Source organism: Bubalus kerabau, chromosome 21, assembly GCF_029407905.1.
Source record: "Bubalus kerabau isolate K-KA32 ecotype Philippines breed swamp buffalo chromosome 21, PCC_UOA_SB_1v2, whole genome shotgun sequence".
Classification (NCBI taxonomy): domain Eukaryota; kingdom Metazoa; phylum Chordata; class Mammalia; order Artiodactyla; family Bovidae; genus Bubalus; species Bubalus kerabau.
Genome location: NC_073644.1, coordinates 40,309,907 through 40,323,106, shown reverse-complemented (window position 1 = coordinate 40,323,106; position 13,200 = coordinate 40,309,907). Strand labels below are relative to the sequence as shown.

Sequence of the window (13,200 nt, the reverse complement as noted above, 5' to 3'; positions counted from 1 at the left end):
ACCCCATGGACTGCAGCACTCGGGCTTCCTTGTCCTTGACTATCTCCCAGAGCTTGCTCAGATTTATGTCCCATCCAGTCAGGTGATGTCATCCAGCCATCTCATCCTCTGTCACACCCTTCTTCTGCCCTCGATCTTTCGCAGCATCAGGGTCTTTTCCGGTGAGTCAGCTCTTTGCATCAGGTGGCCGAAGTATTGAAGCTTCAGCTTCAACTAGTAGTACCAGCTAACTAATATAGTACCCAGCATTATGAAGGCAAGCATTATTGGGCTTCCCTGGTGGCTCAGATGGTAAAGAATTCGCCAGCAATGTGAGAGACCCAGGTTCGATCTCCGGGTGGGGAAGATCCCCTGGAGAAGGGAACGGCTACGCACTCCAGTATTCTGGCCTGGAGAATTCCATGGACTGTATAGTCCATGGGGTCACAAAGAGTCGGACACAACTGAGTGACTTTCACTTCACTTCATTTAAAACTTCCAGTACAGATTTTAATTATATATCAGTGGTTTACAGTGTATCCATTTTTGTATTGATAATAATTTAGAGATCGTAATATTTTAACAGTTACCTGTATCTCTGAGGGTTACTCTTCTTAATAAATGTGATTTTTGATTGAACATGTCACTTTTAAATAGTTTGGGGCCAGTTTTTATCAGAGGGGATTTGGATTTGAACCACCTACTGATCCATTCCCCTTTATAAGTCTCTACTGCATATCATGATGGTTGACTTTAGTTTCTCTGATGCTCAGGAAAAGCTGCTAAGCAAATCTTTAAACTTTTGGTAAATGATTGAATCTGGAAACCTCCCAGCTATTATTCCAGATGCTAGTGTATGTTTACTTTAAAATGTTTGATAAGGAGAGTCTGATAATGAGATAATCATGCGATTTGGTCTGTTGAGTTTTATGTGTGAAGGGCCATTTGGCCTCTGTTAAGCATCTCACTCAGTTGGTTACCGTCTGCGGTTAGTGATCTGTCAGCGCCTCCTTCCCTGTCTCGGGAGCCCAGGCATGTAAGCCAGCCCGTGGGCAATGTGCCTGGCCCCAATCGCACTGCACACTGCGTGGACTGGACATCAGTCAGGCCTGTCTGTGCCTGCCCTAGTGTCTAGTTTTGGATCTTCCATTTAAGGAAAGTAAGTTCTTTAGTTTGTTATAAAAATGAAAGGAAACCCAGTCATTTCGCTTATTTTAAGGACTAAGAATGCTTAGCTCAGAAGAGATGAGACCTGGTTGCGGTTGTGCAGTGAACTCCCTGGTGTGTGGAGGGGTCCATTAGAGGAGGGTGGGGCATGTGCGGTGTGGCTTCTGTGGAAACAGCAGCCAGGGCCATCTGTCTGTGGAGTGCCTCCTAGGGAAAGGGCTGTGAGTCTCTGTCCACTGGAAGCATGCAGGATTGGAAAGCCGTCTAGCGTGTGATGCTGCAGAAGATACTTGAGTCGTTGGCAGCTAAGGCTGCTGTAACAAAAGGCCTCAGACTGGGTAGTTTAAACAACAGAGATTTATTTCTCCTGGTTTTGAAGGCTGGGAAGTCCAAGATCAAGGTGCTGGCCAACTCTGTTCCTGATGAGGGCTTCTTGCTGGCTTGCCAGTGTTTTCCGCAGCCTGAGTGGGAGGGGGGCCCTCAGCCCCCCGGCAGTGGCACCAGGCCTCCCTTTACTCTGTTCTCCAAGCTTCATGATATGGATGGGGTTGTTGCTGAGAGGAAACCAACCATTTGACAGCCTGCATTTTTCTGCATTTAGCGAATGGCGTTTACACAATAGACTTTCTTGTATTGCAGCCCATCCTTTATCCATGGTAATTAAAACCATCCTGAATAGACATAATTGCATTTAATTGTGGGCTCTGTCCTCTAGTTGATGTAAGCTTGTTACACATTTAGTTTATAACGCGGTCGTTTACGTCTGAATGTAGATGCTCAGGTTATCATTTTTCAGTTTAAGAAGAGGGCTGTATGATTTGTTATGAAATTCTTTTTAGATTTGTAACACAACTCATTTTAAAATTGCTACTGTCAGGCATAATACAAAGATGTGGGTGCTTTTGGTTTAACATATGTGCCATGACAGGCCAAGAGGGTGTTGGTGAACATGTATCACCTACAGAATATGATAATTCGGATGCACTGTTCTAGGTTGCTGAAAAATACTAAAAGAGAGTGAAAAGATGAACTGCTTAAGACTAAACTTTATTTCACTTCTGTTTTTGGAGACACTCTTAACGTATAAAGATTGTGCACCATGACCCCAAAAATAAGGAACAAAAATATATTTATTCACTTTTTCTCTAAATCAGTTGTAGTGCTCTTTTATATCACACAATTTAATTTTCTGCATCATTAGCCATTAGGGAGATGCAAATCGAAACCAGTGTCACTACACACCTGTCATCAGGACTGTCATAAAAAGTAGTGACCATGTCAAGTGCCGGCAGGGACTCGAGACACCACGTCTCTCAGACACGGCTGGTGGGAGTGGACAAGAGCTCTGGTGTCTGCGTCTGTAAAAACTAAGTAGACGAGTCCCATTCAAACCAGCGCTCACGTTTCCTGGGCATTTTCCCCAGTCAGCTGAGAACTGATTTTCACACAGAAACCCATAGAGGAATGTTTAAAGCAGTTTTCTTTGTGATAACCAAAAATCTGAAATAGCTCAGCTGTTCCTCAACCAGTGAATGAGTAAACTGCGTATATCCACTCCATGAAATACTCAGCATCAGTAAAGAGGAACAAGCTGTTGGTGCATGCACCAATCTGGATGAGTCTCCATAGAAATATGAGCGGGAAAAGGCAGTCCCCAAATGTTAGGTACCGTGTGATCCTGTACCCTCCTTAAAAATGGCAAAAATCTCAGCAGTGAAGAGCAGATCAGTGGTTGCCAGGGATTCGGGAGGGAGAGCTGACAGAGGGATAGCAGGTGTGTGTGACCATAAAAGGCCCACAGGGCAAACTTTTGTGATAATGGAATGTTCTCAGTCTTAATTGAGTCACTATTGACGCCCAATTAGGATAACTGCACTGGAACTTTGCCAGATGTTACCACTGGGGGAAGCTGGTAAAGAATACACGGTATCGCTTCATATTATTTCTTAGAACTGCATGTGTGTGAATCCACGGTTATCACAACCTAAAAAGATCAGTGTTTAAAAAATATGTGATGTTGATGTAGTCGGATAAAACACTATATCCACTCCACATGTTTCTTTTTTATTCTCTTTTAGTGATGGTTTGTTTGTCCATTCCCTTATTCATTCAAGAAATCATTGTCCAGCACTTGATATGTGCTTCATTTGGCCTTACTGTCGAGTTCATTTATCCTAGAGCTGAATTCATAGCAACTTGTGCATGTGGCAGAGCTCACCACGTAAAGGGCGCATGCCACTGCATTCTGCGGTCAGTGTAAGTTCCCCAGCTGGTTACAGCCCCACAGCCAGCTCTTTAGGTGCATTTTGGGGCCTTGCTGGCACTAGCTTTAAAATACTCAGGGCATTTTCCAGGTGACACTATTGTGGCTCGGCTCCGTGACGTGGAACTAGGCCTTGATAGCCGTGCACGAGAGCGGGAAGGAGTGTCTGAGCGGGGTCTGGGCCCCAGCTGTCCTGTGAAGAGCAGTGGGCATCTCTGCGGCACGGGCGCCGGGGGGCCCTGGGCTTGTGTGGGCAGGGCGTGTGTCCTTCCAGTTCAGATTTGGACTTTCCTACAGCTAGAACGTGCTCTCTGGGAACTTTTCTGAGCCTGTAACTTTGATCTCACGATCAGAGCTTTTGATCCGGGTTTAGAGAGGCAGCCGTGCTGATGGTGAATCCTCTGCAGAAGAGCCTGTCGCATCTCTGCTTCAGCGGAAGTTGAGGCGGGGAGGGTCTCTTGTCAGGGTTGTGTTCCTCTCCTCAGGAAGGTGTTTTCCTCGGTTGTGCTTCGACACTCTGCTAGGAGAGCCAGTGTCTAATGGATGAACTGTGATTGTGTGGGTCACCGGAAATGAAATTTGACAACCTTAGGACTAAAGAGGGGCTAACGGAAGAGCCGGGGGCACAGGCCCCCATCCTGTGGTTAGATGAAATGGATGGGGACCCTGCACCCCAGGCAGGTACCCTCGCCCTTTTGACCCTTCCTGGAGGACACTCTGCAGTCTGGTGGTCCTGACTTAAATAGTGAATTGTTATTAAGGAACAGGATTAGACCTTTTTTCTGTGCTTTGAACTTTGTGGCACGTGAACGTGTGTTCTAGTGAGCTGTGCTGAAGCTCTGAAGGGTTTGTTACAAATCGGTTCAGCCCAGCCTTGCTCACCGGTTGTTTAACCTAGCGTGTCTTTGAACCATAGTCTTAATTCTGTAGAAAATCCATCTCTCATGCACTTCGTGACAGGAACTTCCTCTCGGGGGTGATCTTCACTCACTGTTCTGCATGGCTTCTTCCTCAGTGGATGCATTTTACGCAGGACCCAGCTGTCTCGGGCAGGAGGGCTGAATGCTGTCGGGGTTCCTTGGTGGTTCCTGCAGGTTCTGTACTTTGAGGGGAAGCACCTCGTGGTAGTAGGCTTGATCCGAGATGCTGAAAGAGGGAAGGGGACTTCTGCACGCCCAGCTCGGCCACTTCTCAGTTCCACGGTGGACGGGCTGGGGCTGCCCATGCGTGGACGTGTGTAGCTACCACGTCAGCGTGACATGGAGGGGCGAGCGTCACAGGGTGGATAATAGTCTGGGGGACACGTGGGCCATGTCGTCACTGCAGCTTTTTCTCTGCCGTTGTCATTAGATCCACAAACTCAGTGTTAACATCTCATCCAATCTGTTCTGTCTCTTTTAGTCTCAAACCATGAATTATGTGGGGCAGCTGGCGGGGCAGGTGATCGTCACAGTGAAGGAGCTCTACAAGGGCATCAACCAGGCCACGCTGTCCGGCTGCATCGACGTGGTGGTTGTGCGACAGCTGGATGGCTCCTACCAGTGCTCTCCCTTCCACGTGCGCTTCGGGAAGCTGGGGGTCCTGAGGTCCAAGGAGAAGGTGGTGAGTGCCGGTCGCGTGTGCTCTGTCCCCTGGGCGGTGGGGTGCAGCAGGGTCAGCCCTTCCCGTGAGCTCCCGGGACCTCCCTGCTTCTGTTTTGAGAACCTGTCTGCTGTTGAAGATACCCTTGAAGGGTGGTGTTGAAGTCCACCCTTCATACTGCTATTGAGTTTGCTTCTAAATCCTCAAAGTCCTCCCACAGGAAGTCTTGTGGGGAAAAGAAGTGAAAATCATTTTAATAGTCCTGTGTGTGGCAACTTAGAAAATTCAAACCCAAACTAGAGTTTTTAAATGGGGAAGTTAGGTGTATTTAGAAAAGTGCCTTTACCTTATACAGAACTTCAAAATATTTAGTGTTATGCCTACAGACCAACTGGATAGAGTAGGTTGGTATGCTCAGGAGTATATTTGTTTAAATGAAATTAACGCCAAAGTTCTACATTTGTTTTTGCAAAGCTGTAAAATCTTGTTGTAAATACCAGGATTTTTTCACAAATCTGACTGAAGTGAAAATCCACAGGCTTTTATTATTTTAGGGATGATTTCTTTCAAAAAGAAGGTGTTGGTTTTCTTTTTTCTTTTTTTAACATCCTTTTTCCTTCAGGTTAGGGAGCACTTGGGAAGTCTGTTAGTGTATCTGATTGATGTCGATCATGTTAGAAAAAGCTGAGCTAAGAGTAAGCTTCGCAGGTACATAGCAGTGATTTTCTTTCTACTCGTGGCCCATGTTTTCTCCCTAAACAGCATAAGGAGATTCTGTCAGGATTTTCAACCCCAGTGAAAGATCCACAGAAGTACATGTCAGAGGACCACTGTCCTAAGTTGCAGACATCTTTTTTTTTTTTTTTTTTTTTTTTTTTTTTTTCAGATTTTGGCTAATCAGCTGATCTTACTCTTTAAAATAGAAACTTCCCTCTGTCTTAATTGAGCTTACATTATTTTGAAAGAGCCTGGAGAACCAGGGTGGCGGGGCTTGTGTGGCCCGGCCTCTGTTCAGAGTCCCCGTTTAGAAACCACAAGAAGCGGCGATGTCCTGAGGGACTAGGAAACTTTCCATTGCAAGCGTGTTTAGCCACAGTTGAGCATCCCTGGAACTTTTTCTTACTTTCTGGTAATGCTAATCTTGTGTGCTTTCAGACTGTATCTGCTTTGGGAGAATTAGCAACCGTTCCTGCACTGGAATTTCCCGGTAGTTGTGCAAGGATCTGTTTGTAAAATGACTCATAGGGCTTCCCGCCCTCCACTTCCCTCTGTGATCTGGATTTTTGGTCAGACGATTGGATAAGTCGTCTAGCCTCCGAACTGGAACCTGCAGGCTGATGTGTGCACACCTGTGTGCATCTGTAAGCGCAGCTGGCAGCATCTCTTCCTGCATGCTGTATGCCTCTGAGATAGTCATCCAGTTCCGCATGCAGCTGCACACATCATTGTGCTATATAAACAGCTCGTCAAGCTTGTAATAGAAGTCTATCCATGAGGCCCAGGAAAGGAGAAAGGTTCTTTCCCATTCCTTCCCTTGGTAGCCCAGAGACCCAAAGGATGTATTTGGGAGGAAATTTGGCTGTTTGACCAAAGCATAGCATTCCTTTGACAGTAAAACCAAAACCATGTCTGCCTTGAGACACTGGCAGTTTGGAGAAATTGTGTTATTTTAGGTCATTTTGGATTGGGGAAAGCTGTCTATTGATTTTATTATTTTAGATTATTTATTTGGCTGTACTGGGTCTTAGTTATGACATGTGATCCTTGACCAGGGATCCAACCCGTGGTTCCTGCATTGGGAGTGGGGAGTCTTAGCCACTGAACCACCAGGGAAGTTGATTTTAAATTAAAAACCCAATTTTCAAGCATGGGGACACCTATGAAGTGAACTTGAGATCCTGCTGCTGCTGCTGCTAAGTTGCTTCAGTCGTGTCCGACTCTGTGCAACCCCATAGATGGCAGCCCACCAGGCTCCCCCGTCCCTGGGATTTTCCAGGCAAGAACACTGGAGTGGGTTGCCATTTCCTTCTCCAACTTGAGATCCTAACCACCTGAAAACCTCTGGTTTTAAGGGAAGAGGCAGTGTAATGATTTTCCCACTGCCGCTGCCATGTTCTTTGCTTGATAGAACATAGTACTCCCTGTAGTTTTCATAATTCAGGAGTTTACTTTCAGAAGATAAAGATGTACTTGATATTTTGAAATATTAATTTTGTTGATTTAACACAAAACTGATGATTTAATTGCTTATCAAAGGTAAATAACCCCGTGTATTAGGACCGTTTCCATCATGGATGACAAAAGTCCATGTCACACTAGCTTAGGCAAAAAAGGAATTAAATTGGCCTGTGTAACTGAAGTCCAGGAGGATTTGAAATACTCGGGTCTTTACTCAGAGCTGCTGAAGGTGTCACGGGAATCGTCTGCCTGGCCTTTCAGCTCTGCCCCTTGTGTGTGTCTTTACTCAGAGCTGCTGAAGGTGTCACGGGAATCGTCTGCCTGGCCTTTCAGCTCTGCCCCTTGTGTGTGTCTAATGCACAGCAGCTGCCACACACGCGGGCTGACCTCCGTGGACTCAGCAGCCGCAGTGGGAAGACAGCCTCTCCTTTCTGCAAAAGTACCAGAGTTAGTCTCCCTGTCAGACTTGGTCACATACATCTCGGGGACCAGTCACCATAGCTGGGGGTGAAATGTATTGATTGGCCTGGCTGGGGCAGCAGCCCCACCTCTGCTCTCTATAACCACTGGAAATAGATGCTCTGAAACAGAGGAGGCTGGATCTCCAAAGGGAACAGAGATACACCCACCCAAAGAGTGGCCAAAACACGCGCCTGCTACTGCCAGCACCCCCCAGAATTAGTTCTGTTTCAACATCTGTCATATGTGTTGAGCAAAAGGCACAATGTAGGAAATATGACCATATGGAAACGAGTGTTTTAGAAGCCAGTTTACTAGAAGTAAACTTCTTCCTTGGGCTTCCTTGGTGGCTCAGCTGGTAAAGAATCTGCCTGCAGTGCCAGAGATCTGGGTTCGATCCCTGGGTTGGGAAGATCCCCTGGAGAAGGCAGCAGCTACCCAGAATACTCCAGTATTCTGGCCTGGAGAATTCTTGGGGTCGCAAAGAGTTGGACACAATTAAGCGACTTTCACTTCACTGAAAGTAATATTGGCACTTCAAAGTGAGGATTCTCCTAGTGGACACTATAAATGTAAACCAAAGGGTTAACTGTTTAAGAATGGTTTTAAAACAAACTTTGAAGCGGAAGGGGAGGGTGGGACGAATGGAGAGAGGAGCATGGAAGCATATACACTACCATAAGTAAATAGATAGCCAGTGGGAGTTTGATGTGGATGCAGGAAACTCAGACTGGTGCTCTGTGACAGCCTACACGATGGGATGGGGTGGGAGGGAGGTTCAAGAGGGAGAGGACATATGTGTACTTACGGCTGATTCATGTTGATGTATGGCATAAACCAACACGATATTGTAAAGCAATTATCCTCCAAATAAAAGTAAATAAATTTTTAAAAAATTAAAAACATGAAAAAACAAAAATGAGGGTCCTCTTTAATAAAATAGTCACCTTGGGAACCATTCATTCCAACTTGGTGCCCTCTCTCAAAATATTTTTAGTATTTTTCCTTTGAGACCTAAAGGACTCATGGCATATTCCTTGAAGTATTCTCAGTATTGGCACAATCTTGATGTTCGATTTAATTTTTGGAAAGAACCAAGCTCCATTTAGAGTCAAATCAAGAAATGTCACATTTAGGAATTCCTGGTGATCCAGTGGTTGGGACTCAGGGCTTTCACTCAGGGGTCCGGGTTCAATCCCTGGTGGAGGACCTAAGATCCTGCATGCTGCGTGGCACCCCACCCCCTCAAAAAGAGTCACATTTGATCCCTAAAAATAAGGACTATAAATGTAAACCTAAGGGTTAACTGTTTAAGAATGGTTTTAGAACAAACTTTGGATCTGCATCCTGGAGAAGCATTCTTCCATTTCCCCAGGTATGTCAGATAAATGGGTAACCTCCAAAAATGAGTGTTTTAAAGGATGGTATTAGTTTGAATCTGTTGTTATTTTTTTTAATCTAAGATAGAATAACTTTAAATATTTCATTTGTTCTATTTAGTTTAACTTTCAAATTTTATGTAGCAGTCAGTCAACAAACATGGGTTATTTAAATTATAGGTCTGAGTCTAGTTGAATAAATTAAGTCATCCTGAGAAACTTGAAATTTGGCATTATGGAGCAAATTTTTTTCTTTCTGCAGTTCTCATATAACTTTTTTGATTAGAGACAGTCTTCCTACGACTCTGGAAGAAGCTGCTATTATTTCAGCTGCTTCAGAAGCCTTACTTGACTCTAGATGCGTATGTAACTTCAACTAGTTTATTATGAAAGAAAACTTTAAACACTTGTCTGAAAGTATGTTTTTTTCTTGGCTCGGGAGCTTGTTGCAGCATTTTGTTTTAGAGGAGTTAGAGTTCTCGTCATACGCCACTTTTTTCAGTAAACGTTCCGAGTAATAGCACTGAGAAGGGCCAGCTGGGAGGCGAGTGAGGGTTAATGCTTGTCCTATGGAAACTGCTTCATGCTCCTCTTTGTTTTAACAAGTAAAAGAAATGTGAGCTTTGTGTAAAATAATCATTAACATTTCTGAAATAAGGAATTTTTTACATAAGATTTTTCACTTATTTTGGATTCATTTCTTAGTTGCCTATTTTTCTGATTTCCTTTTATAGTGTTATCCTTTTCTTACAGTTTTATTTTATAATTAACACACCAACTGCACATATTCAAAGGCCATACTTGATAAGTTTAAACACACATGTGCACCCATAAAAGTCGCTCAGTTGTGTCCAACTCTTTGTGACCCCATGGACTGTAGCCCACCAGGCTCCTCTGTCCATGGGATTCTCTAGGCAAGAATACTGGGGTGAAAGCTGTTCCCATCTCCAGGGGATCTTCCCAACTCAGGAATCGAACCTAGGTCTCCCGCATTGCAGGTGGACTCGGTACTTTCTGAGCCACCGGGAGGCCATCGCCGTGACACGGAGCCTCTCACCATCCTGTGCTCTTAGTCTCCTCCACTCTGTGACAGTTCCTCAGGCTTTGTTTCATTATGTTGACATATTTTTTAATTTGTTTTAGATGTACAGACAAGTTGCAAGTGCAAGTTTTTAAAGTTTCCATATACCCTTCACCCAGCCTCTTCCCTTCGTGTTCACGTTCCACCTGACTGTAGTACGATGATCAGAACCAGGAAGTCAACATCAGTATAAAGTGTCAGCTAAAGACTTTATTGGAAAAGATGCTTTATTGGAAAAGACGCTCATGCTGAGAAAGATCAAAGGCAAAAGGAGAAGGGGGCAACAGAGGATAAGGTGGTTAGATAACGTAACCAGCTCGGTGGACATGAATCTGAGCAAACTCCAGGATACGGTGAAGGACAGGGAGGCCTGGCGTGCTGCAGTTTGTGGGATCGCAGAGTCGCACACAACTAAGCAACTGAACAGCAAATGACACAGACTTTATTACCACTTCACCAGTTTTTCTGCTCGTGTCTTTTCTCTGTTGCAGGATCCCTCCTTGCTCTCACCCAACAGTCCCGTCTTTCCGTATGACCTTGACTTCTTAGAGTGCAGAACAGTTACCGTGTAGATGGTCCCTCAGTTTGAGTTCTCTGATGCTTTCTCGTTTGGGTGAGAATGACACGGCATGAGGTGCACCCTCCTTGCTGGTGGTGGTAACTCTGCTCGCTGTTGAGTGGTGGCTGTGAGATTATTTGTGGGAAGAAACCTTGAGACTGTGCGCATAGCCTGTCTCTCATTATGCTCTCACCAGGAATTTTAGGGGTCACAGTGGACTTTGCTGTGTGTGATTGCTGTGGTGTTTCCCAAATGGTGACTTTGTTTCCATTCTTTGCGCTCCACTTATTCATTGAAATTGTACTTTGTCAAAGAGCTATTCTCTTACTTACTTAGCTATTCAATTATTAGATTGGTGTGGACTCATGGATATTAATTTTACCCTGTGGGTTGTAATCATTATTATCATTATTTCAGTAGTTGCTAAGATTGTCCCAGATTCGGTCGTTTTTAACTCCTTCGAGCTGAGTACTTTTGAAACGCACTCGTTTTTTGAGCACTTCCTTGTTACTTTTCTGGCACTGGAAGATATTCCAGGAGAATCTACTCTCCCTGCCTCAACCCTGGAATTATTATTATTTCTCCAAGGGAGCTTTTGAACTGTGGTGTTGGAGAATACTCTTAAGAGTCCCTTGGACTACAAGGAGATCAAACTAGTCAATTCTAAAGGAAGTCAGTCCTCAATTTTCATTGGAAGGACTGATGGTGAAGCTGAAACTCCAATATTTTGGCCACCTGATGCGAAGAACCGACTTATTAGAAAAGACTCTGCTGCTGGGAAAGATCGAAGGCGGGAGGAGGGATGACAGAGGATGAAATGGTTGGATGGCATCACCAACTCGATGGACATGAGTTTGAGTAAACTCCGGGAGTTGGTGATGGACAGGGAGGCCTGGCGTGCTGCAGTCCATGGGGTCGCAAAGAGTTGTACATGACTGAGCAACAGAACTGAATTGAAGGGAGCTTTGGTTTCTTTGATTGGAGAACAGTGTCTGGAAACAAAGATCTGGTCGCTGGGTACGCTCACTGGTCTGAGGTGCAATTGCCTATGGCTCCCCAGCCGGCAGAGCGGCAGGATTCACATGTGTAAGTACCTGTGTCTGTACCCGCCTGTAAGAACTGGGGGTTTGCAGCATCGCCCCACTTCCAACCTGGCACCTCAGGGCTCATCTCCTCATTGCAGCATCTTTCTCCGACAGTGAGCACCATGCCTTTCATTATCCACAGTAAACAACATGTTTGTTCAGTCCTAGAATACATATAAAGGAGTTTCAGGATTCTGAACCCACATCTCTGTGATTAAAAAGAAATCACTAACTGCAGTACAGTATCTGATCAGAGTTTTTTTTCTGCCTTTAAACCTAGAATTCTATAGTCCGCATACTGTTCTCCAAAGTTACTTAGGTTCATTTTCTTTTTCTTCCCTTAAACACTGTTATGTTATAACAAGCATTGACAACATACGTCAACTAATATTGTTTAATATGATGTTGCTTATCCCATCATTTGGTTACTCCCAGGAAGATGGAGCTGGAAATGAACTAGGCTCAGCTGTGGTCAGAAGGGATCCCTGGTCCTCAGTGGAAACAGCCAGTGGACCGTGCAGTTGTTCCCACCACAAGGGCCGTGCAGAGCTAAGGACACTGAGCTCACAGATTGTTCCACTTAACGTCTATATTATGCCTTTGTGTGTTTGTCTCTGTCTCTGAACAGTCTAAAGCCAGAGTTCACAAGTTATTGGTAAGAGTTGTGAAAGTTAGTATTTATTATTGTAAAATATTTAAAAGTATTCAGAACCTGCAGATAAACAACTGCATTATTTTTAAATGATATAGCAGTATTTCATTTATATAAACACGCCTCACTTTGCACAGTAATACAGATAATGAAAATGGGCAAGCGGAAACCCCGCACATTTAGTCAGTGAGGGAAGTTAGGGTTTGTCCATGACCTCTATAAGCTTTGGTCAAAACTTGCCAAAACTCTGTGTTATAAATGTACAGGAAAATGAGAAATGGTAAAATAGTACTTAGTGCACTGCAGTTCCAAACATGAGAAATAAGTGTCTTATTTCTTCACAAAACACTCATCAGGAGTGGTGTGAACAGCTCTTGCCTTCTTGACATAACACTTGCACTGTGGAACAAGTGTCTTCTCATTGTCTTAGCAGTTTGCTCTGCTCCTTTCTGAATCTGCCTCAGCTTCCAGCTTTTGATCCTTTGGAATTGCCATGCCCCGAGGCATCTCGGGGAGTTGCTTCGGCCTGAGGGTTTTACCCGTGTCCCTTCCTCTCCGTCTGCATCCTTTTGTCTCAGCCCCTTCCCTCCAGGTTCCTCTGCCACACGTCCTGGGTCTCTTGTTTGCATGCTTGGCTGCTGCTTCTGTAACTGCTGATGTCCGTTTTGGTTTCTCTCCCAGCACTGTAACTGTTTGTTTCTTTAACTGCACTTTGGTCCTGGCCAGTGTCCTCTTTCCGTTGTCCATTTCATAAGGTGTAAGCTGCGTTTGTCGCTGGGAGACCAGGAGGCAGCCCAACCACACGCTTTGCCGCCTG

At 44.8% G+C, this 13,200-nt stretch overlaps 1 protein-coding gene across 11 annotated transcripts in view; it reads left to right on the top strand.

Moving 5' to 3' along the window:
• Positions 1-13,200, top strand: part of LPIN2 (lipin 2) — a 375,312-nt gene that overhangs the window by 328,629 nt on the left and 33,483 nt on the right. For 10 of the 11 annotated variants that reach the window (XM_055559214.1, XM_055559217.1, XM_055559216.1 and 7 more), the window contains one exon: positions 4,811-5,011. The exons of the other annotated variant lie outside the window; for it this stretch is intronic. In XM_055559214.1, coding sequence (XP_055415189.1) covers positions 4,820-5,011 — 192 coding nt within the window. In that variant the 5' untranslated portion in view covers positions 4,811-4,819. Of the gene's footprint in view, positions 1-4,810; positions 5,012-13,200 lie in introns of those variants that run through there. 11 annotated transcript variants of the gene reach the window in all.